Raw genomic sequence first — 18,763 nt, 5'->3', positions numbered from 1 at the left:
CGCCATCATATATATAGCGCTGAATGCGGCGTTAATACAACAAACATACAAAATATGTACTTTATAGTTGAGCATCTTTAATAGAAAATCACTGGCACTGCTTTGTTAGATAGTCTTGGAAATACCCCCGCTGAAGAAAACTAGTTAAAATCTCAATTTCGTTTGGTTGATGTACTTATACACATATATAATTTAAGTTTGTTAATACCATATATAGTCTGATCAATCGGGTATTCTTTTATCTATAGGACTTATAAAGATTATCGATAAAAATAGGGCAGACATGTAGTGTGAGGTTGATATACAACAATACAGGCAGGGTTTTCAACATTCATTTGCTGTCGAGCCGATATTCTCTGGACTGGAGCAATTTTTATAATATCATTTAATAATTCTATTATTATCTCACCATTGGGAAAAAATACACCTTGAACTTGAAACTTGAAATGTACATATATGTTTTTATAATTCATTGAAAAAAATATTATAATTTTGAATATTATTATTTATATGTTTAATAATTTTATAAAATCTCGTGCAGATGTAGCACAAATTTCCTTCGGGACAATAAAGTGTTATCTTCTCTATTTTCTAACTTCTTCAAGCAACGTAATTTCACAAAGAAAACACGACGAACTCGTGTTATTCCGGGACAAGCCTATTGCAGGTTACGGAACGTGGCGAGCGGTGACGAATGAGAAATCACGAACAGGGTGCCGTTGTACAAAACAATCTTAGCTCTACGTCTGTCGGAGGTCTGTGTAAGGTATGGGAATTACGATCACTTTAGTGGTAAGATCGCTCAGTACAACGGCACCTGATTACATTGATGTCCACAATCACCTCTGACATCATTACATAAGGGAAATACGTCACAATGTCGAGTGACGTCACAATCAGCTCCCAAAGCCTTTACCCTACATGGGTGAAGCAGGTTATGGCTTTGCCTACCAGGAAAACTCGCAGGGCCTGGACAATGTGCCCCCCACTGACTGACAGTCATACACCGAGATCATGAGGGCAGCGTGCCCCACTCCAGTCTCCGTGATGGAGGAGGCCCCCTCCCCCCGGAGTGTGGGGAGCTACCAGAACCCACTGTATGTCAGGACCAGGGTATCTAAGGTACAAAGTAATGAAAAAAAAGAGGATTTAACATTGAAATTATTCTGTTAAGCGAACTGGGCTGCATGAAATTATTAACCTTGGTGGTTAAATTTCAATATACAGTAAACTACGGTTATAACGAACACGTTTATAACGAACTAACGGATATAACGAACAAACTTTTTAGTCCCGACTATATGCTGTAGTTATGCTGTATATCTGCTTATAACGAACTAAAATTAGTAGTCCCTTTGAGTTCGTTATAACCGTAGTTTACTGTACATCAAGAATAAGCTTTCTTTACTTATACTCCTGAAGTCGAAAATGAGATGCATCGAAGACGTGAATTCCTATTTATTCTGAATCCATGACATAGCTGCTGTCATTATTTTTGTAATGTTTATACAAAGCCGAAACAAAACAGATACCACGAAATAGATATAGAGGGATGTAAAAGGTGAACTGAATTGACAGAATCTCGTTGTCAATTCAACTAAATAATTAATTGCCAGTAACTGGACCTATTTCTATGAAATGCTTTTTATTTCGGGATAAGATTTTGTTTTAACAAAACCTCATTTCGACTCTTGAATTATCTATATAATTCTTCATTCGGCTCATGTGCAATCATTGCAAATTCATTAACACCAAGTCATGTTTGATTTTCCGGTGGTATATCGCCATGCGTCATGACGTTTGTCACCAGTCCTGGCGTTTGTACATGCATCAATCTCATTTCTGATACGTTTTGTTTGTTTGCTGTTTAATAGCTATATGACGGCGGTCTGTAAATAATTGAGTCTGGAAATGACAGTTGGTCTGAGCCACGTAGTCCCCTTCAAGTTGACACTAACATAAACAATCATGCAATAATTCCTGTTATCTGTTCAGCGTTAGGAAATTTTGTTTTCGTAGGGGACGTAAACATTGTAGATTTAGCAAGAAGATATGTTTTGTTTGTTTGTTTGATATTTAACGCCGCACTCAGCAATATTCCAGCTATGTGACGGCGGTCTGTACATAATCGAGTCTGGACCAGACAATCCAGTGACTGATATCATGAACATCGACCTCCGCAATTGGGATACGATGACATGCATCAACCAAGTCATCGAGTCTGACTTCTACTACTACTACTACTACTACTACTACTACTACTACTACTACTACTACTACTACTACTATTATTACTACTACATAGATAATATGAGTGAAGACCCGTAAAGATCTGGGATAGAATAGGTCTTCAGCAACCCATGCTTGCCGTAAAGGGCGACTATGCTTGTCGTAAGAGGCGACTAACGGGATCGGGTGGTCAGGCACGCTGACCTGGTTGATGCATGTCATCGTATCCCAATTGCGTGGATGATTCCAATTGCGATGCTCATGATGACAATCACTGGATTGTCTGGTCCAGACTCGATTTTTTACAGACCGCCGTCATATAGCAGGAATATTGCTGAGTGCGGCGTTAAAAAACAATCAACTATGAGTGAAGCCCATTTCTGGTGTCCAACGCAGTGATATTTCAGGAATATAGCTAAAAGCGGCGTAAAACCACACTCACTCACTCAATGTTTAGAAATACATGAGTGTAAATATATATTTTGTAATATGTCCTTTGCAAGGAAAAAAAGGTGCCAATGGTAAGTGCAGTGAACTCATTTCCGCCAGCTTCCGGCCAGGCTGCGCAGTACAAGCCTTAGCGCCATCCTTTTATTTTATCATCTCTGTGTAGAGTTACAAATTCATGTGTATAGATCATGATAGATTGACAGTACCCCTTATGATATCATATAAAATTAAAAGCGGACTAAAAGCGGACTTAAAGCTAACTCGTTACTACTACTACTACTTCTACTACTTACTACTACTACTACTACTTAAGTATTATGTATATTTATCATGAAAATTGCTTCAGAAAGATGCATGTTGACTGCTAATATATATTTTTACATATATTATATGCTGACTGGCCACCTGTATGAACACGGGCCGGAGGCCTTCATTCATCATGATTATAGATCACTACTACTACTACTACTACTACTACTTAAAGTGAATAGCTAAAAGCGACGTATATTAAAATAAATGTGTGAAGCAATTCACATCTAAACCTTTTCTGAAAGGGATTCGCGTGTCGAAAGCCGAGCCTATGTCGAAAGCCGAGCCTACGTGACCCTTGGGTTCGGGAAAAGCCCTTGTCCCCTCCCAGCAACCTTCAAGGGACATGCATCCTCCAGAGAAAGCCGCGCCCGCACGATAGGGGCCTCAACCCGCCAGCTACCCCCAGGACCCCCTCGCCTACAGCACGGCCAGAGGAGGTAAGTCGCAGCTTTAGCCAATATTGATATTAATCAATTCTACTTCAACAGGCAATTCTTTCCAACTATTAAGGGTGCCAACCCCACCCTCCCGTGAATCCCGAATACCATCTAATTTTCAATCTGAGTCTTGCCCCTGAACCACAATTACAACTTAACACAAATCTCAAAAGCAATGAGGAAAGGGTGCGATTTGAAATTAAACTACTTAAAAAAATATTTTTTAATATGATATTATAAAGAAAACTTTAACGTACATCATCAATTACTTCTTTAAAATGCCTAATCTGAGCACCAATTACAATTTCATTTGCGTCCCCCGTACCACACTAGCGAGTTCCGAACACCCTCTTAATAGACCCCCGCGTACCAACACGGGGTTGGCAGACTCACTGTTGGTATACAAGACCTTCTGGGCGGTTACAAGGGAAAACGTCTACACATTCAAAGGGAGATTACTCTATCCCATGATCCTGAATAGGGGCGGTGCGACAGCCCACAAATTGGTCCGAACTTTAATAGAAAATAACGCGTTGTGTAGCCTTCGTGATAAAAGGGTGTTTTATCTAAGTATCACGCTACAAGTGATTAACGGATAGGTCGCACAATTTATATGTCATAACCATGTGTTCAGTGTTATTACATGTGTGAATGCATGCTTTTATTAACAATTATAACATCATTGGGACTTTTCAAACTCATGCATACTTACCGACATATTTTTCAATAGAGCCTTTCAAACTTCAACCCTTTTTGAATGCATATTTTGAACATTGGAAAATGTGAAGTTAAGATTGGATCAGCTCGGTGAATTCGATAGAGTGGCGATGTCTCATGGGCCCTCGTGCTCTTCTTTGACAAACTACTGAAACGACTGAATACTATATATTGGCGATAGTGTGATTGAAAACACTTCAGATCCCGATCACTATGTTCCGTGATAATTCGGAGTGCTATGACTGGGGGTCAAGTGCAGAAAGTGAGTGGGAGGGGGATGACAGTATGCACCCCCTCAGCGTCACCGGCAGGAACCCCGCCGCCAGCGAGAGCAACGTCGTCGACTATCATGATGTGAGTTACTGTGGTGTTACACACTTATCGTTACGTGATGAACATTGGTTTCAAAGCTCTGAGATTGAGGGGTGTCATGAACAAATGGCAAAGCGAAAGAGTGTTGTATAAAATGGGAGAGAGAGGGGGGGGGGGGGGGGGGGGGGGGATTCAGACTGTGTTAGTTGCCACGGACGACGGGTTGGAATCCCTACATGGCTAAATGACCGACAAGGTTTGAAAATAACTTTAATTGGTACGACAATTAAATATAAAAATTCCAGCTTATATTTCATCTGGCTATTAAATTACGTATTAATTATTTCATTTTCGACTGGTTATATTTTTCGTGCTGCTTCGTGTTTCAAAATAGTTACCTGGTCGCATTCAGTAAATAGCCGGATGTGTAGTCTTGTATCTCGTCTGTCTGGTAGTTGTCATCAGTGTAGCTTACTTTAATTGGTTGCTACAAGGCTAACTGTGAAAAAGTCACTGTTCCGGCCAGCCAGTTTGGTGTTGAGTTCTATACCCGCCTTCATGCCGCCTTCTGTACCAGGTCCGTCTTCCCGATGTGCACCTGCCCTCAAAGACAAGGTCCGCCGTGCAGCAGAGTCGCAATAGGAACATGCCCCACCGCTACAATCTCACACTCCTGCCCACAAAGACCCTGAATGTGGGTGGACTTCGCCTTCCCTTCCCCACCGAACCTCCCTGTGCTAGTGGCAAGGTACGATTGTTGATTGCTTTGATGGGCAACGAATATACAGCATGACTTTTAGTACACACGTATGTACTTCCGTCGGTTTTCAGTCCTTGATGCCAAACTTTGAAGAACTCCTTGCCTAATATGCAACTATTTGTGTTTGCTTCACCTTTCGTATGCCAATCAAGACATTTAAATATTCTCTTTGCATTATTGTTTCAAAATTGAATGGAAACATACAGTATATATGTGACAGTTTCAATCTCATGGAGGGGCCCACGGGTGGCCAAGTGGTCTAAGGCGCCGCGATTAGCTGTGCAGAGTTGCGTCCCTCAGGCATACCAGTAACCTATGATTGTGGGTTCGAATCCCCGTTCGCCCCGATTATGTTTCTAGGTTTGTCAGCACTATACCCATGCTTGTGGGTTTCACCGAAGTGGTAAACGTCTGAGACCTGCATCACTTCGGGGTTTCCTCCCACATTAAGCTGACACGCCGTGATATGACTGGAATACTGATAAAAGCGGCGTTAAATCCAACTCACTCACTCACTGGTCTCCTGGTCAGCGTTGAAATCTAATATGTGGAACTTTTATACAGGATTACAAGCCTGGGCGAGTAGTGAACACGTCTTTCGACTGTTTCCGCTGCGAGCACCGGATGTCGGCACACGACAACCACCAGTGGCTGAAGTCAATACTCGTCTCATCCCGACTACGAAGGACAACGAAGCTACCGAGCTACTCCAAAGGTAACATTAAGGACAAAGGACAAGGTATTATAAGGACCTTTCTATTCCACAACACCAGCACACCAATAGAGCCCCGAGTGCCTCTTTTAGAAAGTTATAGTTTCAGATGTGTTTTCACAAACGTTTTAACTGTATGTTTGTCGACCTCCCCAAAGCTATCGATTTTGTTAATAAAGATCTTCTTTGGTTTGTTCTACATTCATTTGCAGTTGATGTGCAAATATTTGCTGTTATGAAAAATACTTATTCCAAACTTAAGCTTCAGAAATTATCAAAGTAGAATATTTTGAATTATTGCAACTATTTCAGTGGTGTAAGGCAAGGATGCATTGTAAATCCCCCCTTATTTTAATTGTTCATAACTCAGTTTGAAACTGATATCCTGCTGTTTGGAGATAAAGGAATATTCGTTAATTATTATCAGTTTTTTGTTGTGCTTGATCTATTCAAAAACTTGCAAGATAAGCAAAGACAAGATGCCATTTGATATGAGCTTTTTTCGTCATGAACGGTTTGATGTATTTGTCATGGTACATTATTTCCCTTCAAAGGTTATCCATGTTTCTATACATTCCTAGATAGTACTTTTATTACGAGTAAAACATAGCCCCATGAACTTAAAAGCTACAAAATGCATGCCATAGTCAATGCCGACATTCTGTCGGGAATATGCTGAGTGGCTTCATTTCAGGTTCATTTGCCTTCATTGTATGCTTACAACAACTTCATCCTACAATGGATAGAGAGACCATGACATTGTCTTCTCTTCCACCAGGCGACATTTCCTGGGCGTTGTTCCCGCGGTATTGGAGCAACCAGTATCTCAGTCCCGAGCCAGAGATCCAGGTGAAGACACCAGACACCCGCCCCATTACACAGACACCCGACACCATCTCCGGGCCATGGCGAGGGGACAACAGTCGGTCCATCTCAATCATCAACGGTCAGCTGACCAGGGAGGACCTGGAGGGTTTTCGTGGCTGCCATGGAAAGGGGTCGTGTAATTCTAAGATGGAGAAGGAACAACTCACTCCTTGCAGGGCATATAAATCCGGTAAAGGGAAATGAAAACAATTTATGAATCGATAAACCGTTATAATTAGACAACTTCTAATTTTTTTCTTCAGTTTAAAAAATATATATGTCCAATAGCCAGAGATTGATTGATTGATTTATTTATTGATTTATTGATTTATTGATTTATTTATTTTACTTCCTGCATGTCAACAGATACACAATTGGGAGTGAACTTCATGACGTATGGGGACCTGTGGGGCCACAGTGCTGATATGAAGAACGAGATCGCACGAGTGAACAGTCAGCTTTCTGAGAACGGAGCCCGTGAAACCACATCTGTGACATCCCAAAGTGACAAGATTTCCAGGTTGTCTGTATACTCAAGAGAAGGACATGCCAGAGGAAGATCATCAGCCTTTGGGATCACGATGAGGCTACACAATAACACCCCAGAGGATGCCTACTATGAACTGCACAGTGAGACTAATGTTGATGGGAGGAAATGTTATGAGGAAACCGATGGGATGAACGTAGTCCATATGGATTATTCATTAACACCCACCCAGAAGAGGAGTCATTGGAATCACATCTTGGGCGAGGAAGATGAGTGTGGTCAGGAGGAGAAGCTTGAGGATTATCCCGAGGACCAGGATCAAAGATGCTTAAGTTTGGCCAGCACGCCTTCCTGGTGCTTAAGCAGGTCCTCTGTTGTCAGTGAGGGCTATCAAAGGGCATTCCCAAGCGACTTCTATGATGTGTCTGCTAGCGAATGCTATGACTCACTTGGTAGTGACAATTATGGAGGGTCCACAAAGCAAGGGTCATTCAGCCAGATCGACTGCAACACGTCTGCTGTAGATAGATACTCGACTTTACAGGGAAGAGGAAAGAAGTCGTCACAAGGACAACGGAAAGAGGCCGTCAGTCCTATCAACTTTCAGTACCTCCAGCATAGTTACGACGAAGACGGGTTCCTTCCGCATCACCATTGGCAGCATAGTGTCCCCGGGGTGCACGACAACTCTGGTGGTGAGTCGACAGGAGATGGTGCAAGTCTGGATGACAACCGGACGTTGGGGGTATCAGATCATCAACAGGAGCAACAGCTGGACATTGAAGATGAGGAGGAAGAAGACGAGGAGGAGGATGGGGAGGCGGAGGACGAGGATCCTGATAATATGTTGCAAAATCCTCATTCCCAGTTTCTCCTCAAAATGCGTCAAGAAATGAACAGCAAACACACCGAACAGCCATATCCTGGTATGTACAAACAATTGAATGTGTCGATGTTTTACTCCGTGCTATTACAGCTACATCAAGGCGATTTGTGAGTGCGTGTGTGAGTTGGGGTTAATTTACGCCGCTATTAACAGTATTCCAGTCATATCACGGCGTGTAAACTTAATGTGGGAGGAAAGCCCCAAGTGATGCAGGTCTAAGACGTTTACCACTTCGGTGAAACCCACGAGCACGGGTATGGTGCTGACAAACCTTGAAACATAATCGGGGCGAACCGGGATTCGAACCCACAATCATAGGTTTCTGGTGTGCCTAAGGGACGCAACTCTGCACAGCTAATCGCGGCGCCTTAGACGACTGGGCCACCCTTGACAATTCATCTTGGTAATTTTTTAGTTATTTTTTTTATTGCTTAATGACAATTAACAATGCCGGTTTTTCAAACCCATGAATATATTTTGATATATTAACCGTTAAAAAAACACAAAAAGTAGATCTGAAGAAACATCCAATATATATAGTCCGCGGTTCGAGACCTATATGCATATAAAATGCCGTTAAAATCTGTTTCGTCTGTATCTAGGTAACAATGTGAAAATGAATTTCAAAACTGTCTTATGTTTCAGAACTCCGGCAGCCTTTGGGTAAATATTTCTGCTATGCGCCCATTGTGGACAAGCGTTACAACAGATGGAAGAGACGGAAGCCAAAGAAACGTAAAAGAGTTGCCGTCAAGGTACACACCTACGACGGTAAGACATCTACAAGCACGTCAAACGAGAGCACAGCAGTGGCAGAGGAAGAGATCAATGGTAGAGAGTTAAAGAAAGGAAAGCACTACAGGCGGGACGGGGCTAGGTCCCGAGGGAGAAATAACATGCAGCAGTCCACAGATGACACCAATCCTCAGGAGGCATTGGACGCAAGCGCCCAGCTTCGGTTTCACCCTGTTGTTGACCGGTCCGACTTGACCTCAGCCGAGGAGACCCAACTTCCGGAAAGTACGGAAGCGTGTACGGATTCCAGCAAGAGCAGCCTGACCTCTCGGTCCAGTGGATCCTGTGGACCCGAACCTCGTTCCAAGGACAGTTTCATCATCCCCTCACCTGTGACCTTTGTGAACATAGACGACCTGTGTCCGTCTCCCACCAAGGAGCCTAGCAGTCCAGAATTGGAACACAGACGTCAAGAGCCGATCATCGAGCAGGATAGGGCACGCAGTAGGGTAGCTTCCATCCCGTCCAAAAACTACCCTCGCACACAGAAGAGTCTACTGTCCCTGAGTCTCAGGGGACCGACTTTTGAACAAGGTTTGAGAATGGCATTGGAACACATTTGAATTCATCTTCTATATCTCCAGGGCTTGCATTCCGGTAAACCTACACCAGCCTCTGGATACATCCCCGTGGTTCTCGCAAACTAAAATTACCCGCCCTTGATTTCTGTTTGCCAATTTGATTGGCTACGCTACAAGGTCTAACGTTCCAATCAGAATGCGAGTTACACACCAGCCTCAATGTTGGGTTTGCCAGTCTCATTGATTATGATCGAATTTGCGAGAAATTCAACATTGAATAACCGTGTGACACGAAAAAGAAACCCCTAAAAAATCTCTTTGATAGAAAGGATGTCCCTAAAAACTGTCAATTGCCTTGGTTCCTATATAATACGAGTTACCTCCCTTACACTTTTCCCGACCAAGCTCCTTCCCAGCGCGTGACACCTTCGTTACACTCTCGGTAGCCTATAGTATAGAGAACTCCGCGAACGGGCTATCGCTGTGAGGAGCTTGTTCCCCGACCCTTATGTCGACGTTTGATTGGTCGGTAAAATGTTCGGGTACTTTGCGATCGAAGGAATCACGGGAATAGGTCCAGGAATGCGAGCCCTGGATATATAGGGAATGATTTGAATTTCCCTTTACTGTATCTATCTCTATTCATGTAAGTCTATAAATGGCTCATTTGCACCTGTTATAGTCCCATTAGTTGCATTTCACCCGATTCCGGATTAGACATTTGGTTCCCAGCAACCTTTGCTGAAGGCACTTGGTTGGACCGGTGGTCAGACTCGGGGCGATTTACATGGTTGATAGCGTGGTGATAACCCGATGCCGTTGTTCCTGATATTCCCTATGAAAATTGAAAGTGGTTAAGAAAAAACTAAGCCGAGTAAGATAAATTTAGATTCCCACAAAAGAATGAGTGTGTTTTCACACCGATGCTAAATCTATTGCAGCTGTAACACGACACGGACACCACGATGAGACTTCGCATATCGTACCCAATAGGAGTATGGAGCAGAACCCGGATATTTTGGCGCAACGCTTTAACCACTGGGCTAAACCAGACATTTCGACCCATTTAATTAAAATATTATAAATTAATTAAAATCGCTCAGTAGTGGAAAAATGGTTTCTTTGATTTGGCAACAGCCTCGTTCTCATCTGTGAAAAACATACATTATAGGCCCGAGGTGACTAACACGCTGCTTTTTTTTCAGAGATGAGTACGATCGATCCCATGCAGGCTCTGCCGCGTACAGGCGCTCGACTCCCCCTCCTGAAAACCCAGAGGGAACGGTTGGCGCGCAGCTCGGGCAACATCTCACGTATCACTAGCAACACTTCCTGTCTCAACAAGATGCAGCAGCGGCTTGGCTGGATAAAGAGGGGCATTCTACAGCAGAACAGGTACTTCCGGTTTCATCCAATCTCATTAAAATCCCAGATCTTAGTTCTCGCTGTCGCTAAACAGAGATCTGAGGACATCCCATTACGGGTCACGTCAGAACGACGTTTTATCCGACCAATCAAAGCGTCGCTTACCAGATCATGAAAGTGACAGTCCAAATGTGTTTTCTAATCATGCATCCTCGTAAACGTTAATACGGGGTATTCCGAACGACAGTTACGGCCCGTACGACTGATTCCGTCAAAACCATCCTCTATCTCTCGCTTCCATGGGAGAAACATTTGAACGGGAGAGGCATTGCACAATACGTGGGAAGCACTGCCATATAATCTCAACCATATATTAGACATTCCGGAATGTTCGTTTGTTCAGTTTTAAACATTTTTAATCGAGAACATATGTTTCAAGCATATCTCAAATGGAAGTCGCCAGACGGAAACGAGTGTCGTAAAGCTCGAGAAAGCTGCTTTCCAATTGGCTGATGTCGACATCTTGTTAGTCATTTCAGTGGTCGGTCAAAGTTCACGAAAGGTCGTTTGACGTGACCCGTAATGGGATGTCCTCAGATCTTTGTTTAGCGGCAGCGAGAACTTAGATCTGATTTTAATGAGATTGGGTTTCATCACACTCTTGCTGTAGAAGGTGATCAGATAAAGGGTGTTCCTTGATTAAGTGCACTTGATAAATGTCAGAAACCAGGATCACTTCGGGCTTTCCTCCCTCATAAAGCTGACACGCCGTGAAATACTGTTGAAAGCGGTGCTAAACCCAATCTCATTAAAATCATACCTTAGTTCTCGCTACCGCTAAACAAAGATCTGAGGACATGCCATTGGGGGTCACGTAAGAACGACCTTTCATCCAACCAATCAGACCGTCGCTTACCAGATCATGAAAGTGACAGTCGGAATGTGATTTCTAATCATGCAACCTCGAAATATTTAACACGGGGTATTCCGAACGACAGTTACGGGTTTAACGACTGAATCCATACTGGACTGAATCCATCTGGACTATCTATTAGCAATTCCACAATGTTCTTTTGTTCAGGTTTCAAATTTTAAATCGAGAATTTGTCAAAACATTTACGAAGCGTAGTCGCCAATTTGCAATTAGTGCCGTAAAGCACGAGAAAGCTGTCTTCTGATTGGTCATTCCATTGGTCGGTCAAAGTTCGCGCAAGGTCGGTCTGACGTGACCCGTAATGGGATGTCCTCAGATCTTTGTTTAGCGGTAGCGAGAACTAAGAACTGGTTTTAATGAAATTGTGTTAAACCAATCTCACACTCATACGGTTGCAGTCCGCTTTATCACGGTGATCTGTAAATAATCGAGTCCTCGAAAGTGAACCCCTGGTTGATAGCGCAACCCTGCAGCACAGTACCCGTCTCCCAAGGTGTGCGCTTACGCCAAGACTTTGATCTGTAAAGTGAGTCGACTGAGTCACATGTACCATTATATGTAACAACCTGAAGATAACACTCTTCCAGGTCCCCGTTCGGAAAAAAACAGCCATAAAGCAAAGACTAGAGCAGTTCTGTGTGAACACAATTGAGTGAGTGAGTGAGTTGGGTTTAACGCCACTTTTAACAGTATTCCAGTTATATCGCGGCGTGTCAGCTTAATGTGGGAGGAAAGCCCGAAGTGATGCAGGTCTCAGACGTTTACCACTTCGGTGAAACCCACGAGCACGGGTATGGTGCTGACAAACCTAGAAACATAATCGGGGCGAACGGGGATTCGAACCCACAATCTGCCCAAGCGACGCAACTCTGCACAGCGAATCGCGGCGCCTTAGACGTCTGGGCCACCCGTGCCCCCCGAACACAATTGATAAAAGGGACAGCATTAGCGATAAGATTGTTATGTGGGACAAAGCGATCTTATCACTGCGACTATCACCCTCATGGAGTTTTCGGGTTAGAATAGCTCCCCATCAACCGACGCTGGTCGTAAGAGGCAACAGCGTGGATTGGGTGGTCAGGATGGGCAACTTGATTGATCGGGTGGTTGTTCACAATATCGATCACTGGATTGTCTGATCCAGACTCGATTATTTACAGGCCGCGGTTATATAGTTGTGAAGTGGGGTGTTAATAACAAACAAACAAGCAAACAGTAGTTGTTTAACAAGGGCCTGATGAATGAGATGGACTAAAACCATGTAAAACCACTAAGAAATTAAATCTCCGCAACCCTGTCATACACAAGAGTGAGTAGGGGCGGTCGGGTAGCCTAGTGGTTAAACGCGTTCGCTCGTCACGCAGAAGATCCGGGTTCGATCCCCGACATGGGTACAATGTGTAAAGCCCATTTCAGGTGTCCCCCGCCGTGATATGGCTGGAATATTGCTAAAAGCGGCGTAAAACCATTCTCACTCACTCACTCACTCAAGAGTGAGTATGATTTTAGGCCGCTTTTATAGCAATATTCCTGCAATATCACGGCGGGAAAACACCAGAAATGGGCTTCACACTTTGTACCCATAATACCCAAGAGAATGAAAGTGTGAGTGAATGTTGTTTAACGCCACAATCAGCAATATTACTGCAATAACACGTTGGCAACCACTGAACGCAAAATAACGGCCGGGGCATGACTCCTAATCAGCCAAACTCGGTTCCAAAACACCCGTTCTCTATAAATCGACTCTTACAAAAAGAAAAGAAAAAAGAAGCTATTAGTGACCCATTCTGCGCCGGAATCACCATGGGGTTCCTGCCACATGCAACAACATCAAACACATGTCTCTTTACATTTTTCGATTGTTTCCAGTAACGCGGACCTGAAGCTGTCAGCCGAGAAGTGCGTCATATCCTCACCCCCACAGAGTCCGATCCCCCTTCCCCGGGTCTCCAGGGCAAGCAGCAAGCACAAGTCGGCCATCCCCAGGCATACCAAAGCTTCGCGTGAGGAGAGTTTCTGTACGGTAGTCCGTGGTCACAAGAAGCATGGTTCTACTGAGAAGAAGCATGCAAATAGACGTATGTGTGAGAGCGTGCACTGTACAGTAAACTACGGTTATAACGAACACGCTTATAACGAACTGACGGATATAAAGAACTTACTTTTTGGTCCCGTCTACTTGCTGTAGTCATGCTGTATATGTACATATAACGAACTACGGTTATAACGAACTAAAATTAGTAGTCCCTTTGAGTTTGTTATGACCGTAGTTTACTGTAGTATTCTAGCTACAGTTACCCAGTCTCTTCATTTGTTCATCGTTTAATATCACTGTTTCTATAGTCTCTACTGGGGAGTACAGATTGTCCCGTTAAAGTGAGTGAGTGAGTTGTGTTTAATGCCGCTTTCAACAGTGTTCCATTTATATCGCGGCGTGTCAGCTTTAAGTGGGAGGAAAGCCTGAAGTGCTGCAGGTCTTAGACGTTTACCACTTCGGTGAAACCCAAGAGCACTTGTCAGTAAGAATCGATCAAGGCCAGATGTTATGAGTGAGTGAGTTGAATTAGTGCCACCTTTTATTCTAGCTATGTCACAGTGTGTCAGCTCAATTTGGAGGAAAGCTCGAAGTGATTCAGGCCTAGAAACATAATCGGGGCGAACCAGGATTCGAACCACAATCATATGTTTCTGGGGTGCCCAAGGGACACAACTCTGCACAGCAAATTGCAGCGCCACAGACGCCTGGGTCATCTGTAAGTGAGTGAGTCGAGTTTTGATGCCGCTTTTATACTCGTCACGATATGGCTGAAATATTGCTGATGTGATGTAAAGTATAAACTCACTCACTTTAACAGTATTCCAGTTATATCGCGGCATGTGAGCTTAATGTGGGAGGAAAGCCCGAAGTGATGCAGGTCTTAGACGATTACCACTTCGGTGAAACCCACGAGCACAATTATGGTGCTGACAAACCTAGAAACATAATCGGGGCCAACTGGGATTCGAACCCACAATCATAGGTTTCTGGCATGCCCAAGGGACGCAACTCTGCACAGCGAATTGCGGCGCCTCAGTCAACTGGGCTCCCTGTCCCGTTAGAAATGTCTCCAACTTTGAATATTGATTCCAGATCGAAAACGAAAATCGCCATTTCTTTTTTCCAAAACCCGTAGCGGTTTATATTTTCGACCTGGAATCCTCAAGAATGGCAGACCTTTCGTTCGGGACGATCCATAGCTCACAAAACTATCACATGTTATACGTAGTCATTAAGTAAGAGACTGATATGTATATTTTAAAAATATTTTATGATTTGTAGCCAATCTGAGATGTAGAAGTGCTACAAAGTACATTGGCAAACCATCCTGACGGGACGATCCGTTGCCCCGGTTGTGACATACAGAAAAACAACAACCTGATATTAAACGAGTAACGGGGGATACGGTAATCGAAACATTCCTGCCATGCCCTATAATGACGCTGATATTTCTTACAATGAACTACCATGTGAGTGTAGACATCATGGCGTTTAGAAACGACAGGATGTTTCGATGTTTCCATAACGATATAATGGCCGGTTCGTACTGTACGTTTTAAATTCGTTTTTGAGATACAAAAATCAGATGTGCTTGTCTGAATGATTCACTCCAACCGAGAACTTTGGGAGCCTCGACGCCCATTAAATCATTAACCTGATGCTAGGTTAACATGCAGTCCAAAAACCTTAGACAATTCATACAAGCTGAAGGTCCAAAATGGCGGATACCTTCCCGATAAGCTTCGATGATCGATAAGCTATCACCGTTTTGGATCTTTATTTTGTATGCATTTTCTGAGGGTTTTGGAATGCATTTTTACCTCTTAACACGACCTCAGATCTTCACAAGGAGAAGTATCGGATCAGGTAAAATATCTGTTTTAACGAGCTCGGCATAGATGATGAATTATTTACTCATATTGCGACGTGCACGAACGTGTGTAAATGGATGTTTGTAGTGCATTACAATTTAATCCAATTCGTGGGTTTCACCAAAGTGGTAAACATCTAAGACCTGCTTCACTTCGGGCTTTCCTCCTACATAAAGCCGTCACGCTGTGGTATAACTGGAATACTGTTCCAAGCGGCGTTAAACCCAATTCACTTAATCCGATTACACACGTAAAATGATTGAATGGAGAAATAATATACTGGCTGGTCGAGGATGCCCTGAGAATCGTCATTCCTCCAAACGATTTTTTTTATAGTAAGGGGTCACGTGTTGTTTTTAAAACACATTTCGACCACCAGTGAGTAAACCAACTTATCAAAATATCACGAGGGGGACCAGAGTGTACCCGAATCCGCTTATGATGTACGTGGTTGCTGTTTCAGGGTCTTCGGTTTACGGGGTGCGGAGAGAGTACGTGACAGCTAGGGAGAGCGACGCTGAGGAGGAGCCACCATTCACCCTCAAGGACCTTCTCTCCACACTCCCCAACTATGAATCTACCACCAAGGGAGTAAGTGTACTGAATCTATTGGCTTGGTTATGTGCCCGTGAGTGAGTGAGAGAGTATAGTTTTACGCCGCTTTTAGCAATATTCCAGCAATATCACGGCCAGGGACACCAGAAATGGACTTTACACATTGTACTCACGTCGGGAATCGAACCCGGTTATCTGCGTGACGAGCGAACGCTCTAACCACTAGGCTACCTGACCGCTCCTATGTGTCCGTGGAGGAAAAGACATCTACAGGCGTTGTGTCCAACCAGTTTCATCTTTTGGTTTTCATGGTTGCCCAGTAATCTGATTGTGTGTGACGCACTCTTTGACGGCGGTCTCTAAATAATCGAGTCTGGACCAGACAATTGAAACCATGAACATTTGAACCACGCCGCTGAGATCCGATGACATGCAATTAACAAAGTCACCGAGTCTGACCACCCGATCAATTCGCCTCTTACGACCAGCACTACCCGGAACACCCCCCCCCCCCCAGGTCAACAACGAATCATGTAAGAATTAAGTAAGAACGACTTTCGGCATAGTTACGACTTTCGGCATAGTTACGACTTAGTCGTAAATGATTCTTACATTTCGTGCGTGATCCGTGCATGTTTCGTGATGATTCGGCCAATAATGCAAACTTTCGTGTCTAATCGGGTTGAATGGGTTACGAATTTCGAAAGTTTCCGATTCAGGGTGATTCGGGATATTCGTGGTCGTAGCGAAAGGGGGCCATAACGACCAACAATACACCGGAAACATTATATGTGTTTTTAAGTCAACTGACACAATGACTGTACATCAAATTGTCCGAGCAATTGATGCAAATAGCATTCCAAGATGGCTGTCGTGGAGATGTCGAAATTGTGAAGGTCAAAGGTCATGCGTGGATCGAAATAAACGTTCTAAATAATTGGGATTATTTGTATTATATATTTCGCATACCACATACGAAGGTAAGTCAATTTTGTTGGATTGCATGACGTCATAGAGGTATGGCAACAATTGTGATGTCATCGTATCCCAATTGCGTGGATTGATGCTCATGATATTAATCACTATATTGTCTGGTCTAGACTCGATTATTTACGGGCGCCGTCATCCAGTTGGAATATTGCCCAGTGCGGCGTTAAACAACAAACAAACAAACATCTGTCTCAACAATATTTACATGGTATCATATTGTTTCGAAATATCCCATAATCCTAAGAAGCTTATTTTCTGATGTTTCCTCAGCACCGAAAGAAGTCTCCCCCCATACAGCAACTGACCGACTTCTTCGCCAGCAACTTTGTTAAAGGGAGTTTTCGGCACAATCGGAAGCTTAAGCGCCCCCACGTGGACCGCAGTATCTCGGCACTGTCCTTCACCCCAGCCTTCACCTTCTCCGTCTACACGCTGCCGCACGGCTACAGGTCGCGCAACAACCACCTGGGCGGGGCTACACACTAGCACGAGTTTTCATTGCAAATGGTTCCATTTGTTGACAAGTGGGAATTGTAAGGTTGTTGTTTTTATTTTTAGGTCTGTTTGAAACATTAAACCACGATGTTGGTAAACTGTAATCATATTGAATTTATTGGATATTATTTTATGATTTGAAATATCTTTTGACTTAAAGTAACATTTAAAATAATTTTAAGTTATTGTATCATCGAACATATATGTGTCAGAGAACTGAGCTTAGGTCAAGATATGATAAATTTTATTTTTATTGTGTGAAATATGTGTAACTGAGAGATAATTGTGGCCATGTTGTTAATATAAGAGGTATGGAGGATATGGCAATGATGTACACAATTGTTTGATCATAATATATATTTAAGATTTCATTTTGAAATATGCTGTGGGTACAGATTTAATATACTTAAGTTTTAAAAGACATTCAATACTGTCGATCTTTTATAATTGTATACTCCATCACCTTTTTACGTTTAACACTATGACACTAGAGTATACCTGGCACTTGCGGAGTATACCTGGCACTAGCTACAGGTAGAATTAGAGGTACTAATTACTGTGACGGGTTTCAGCAGAATCACAGACACCGACTTGGTTTGGAAAGTTTACTAGTGTCCTTGTGTATGTAGTATATAAAACAACATGGCACATAATTCAACGAAATAAATTATAAAAATTATATATATAATTGTCATGTTGTCATTGATATAAGCTACACTTTCAAGAACAGGCGCAACCCGATAGGATAAACTGGATGGCATCTGCAATACAAATGTACCGGCTGATGTTTGGAAACCGACATATTAATCAAGAAAACATCCCATAACAAATAGCAAACGACAACAAAGACGTGTATGGGCGATTCAATCAATCATTACTGGCGATGACGTGATCCCAAAACACTGATGACGTCACGTATGACGTAGTTTACACACAGAAGGCGGGCACTGCTGTAATGTAAACAATACCACGTGTTTCTACAGCACCCATAACCATGCAGTAATAATAGACTACACTCCCCCCAACC

General features: G+C 43.1%; 1 protein-coding gene across 1 annotated transcript; it reads left to right on the top strand.

Annotated features, from left to right (window-relative positions):
• Positions 1–911: 911 nt before the first annotated feature.
• Positions 912–18,415, top strand: LOC124121811. The gene is made up of 12 exons (XM_046484888.2): positions 912–1,122; positions 3,234–3,428; positions 4,347–4,499; positions 5,035–5,205; positions 5,782–5,932; positions 6,708–6,986; positions 7,163–8,209; positions 8,815–9,498; positions 10,691–10,880; positions 13,657–13,865; positions 16,160–16,287; positions 17,512–18,415. Exons 1-12 carry the CDS (start codon positions 1,015–1,017, stop codon positions 17,725–17,727), a joined length of 3,531 nt encoding a protein of 1,176 aa, XP_046340844.2. The 5' UTR covers positions 912–1,014; the 3' UTR covers positions 17,728–18,415.
• Positions 18,416–18,763: the final 348 nt, after the last annotated feature.

This window comes from Haliotis rufescens, unplaced genomic scaffold (assembly GCF_023055435.1).
Source record: "Haliotis rufescens isolate VD_foot unplaced genomic scaffold, xgHalRufe1.0.p SCAF_16, whole genome shotgun sequence".
NCBI classification, from domain to species: Eukaryota; Metazoa; Mollusca; class Gastropoda; order Lepetellida; family Haliotidae; genus Haliotis; species Haliotis rufescens.
The sequence above is the reverse complement of the archived record's forward strand: the minus strand, read 5'-3'. Positions and strand labels throughout refer to the sequence as shown.

What these genes read in the sequence shown, in the direction of transcription:
- LOC124121811 (XM_046484888.2), top strand. Translation starts at nt 1,015, where the DNA reads ATGAGGGCAGCGTGCCCCACTCCAGTCTCCGTGATGGAGGAGGCCCCC. An exon ending in GGCATTCTACAGCAGAACAG is followed by an intron (nt 10,881 to 13,656) that starts GTACTTCCGGTT and finishes GATTGTTTCCAG; the next exon opens with TAACGCGGACCTGAAGCTGT. An exon ending in GAAGAAGCATGCAAATAGAC is followed by an intron (nt 13,866 to 16,159) that starts GTATGTGTGAGA and finishes TTGCTGTTTCAG; the next exon opens with GGTCTTCGGTTTACGGGGTG.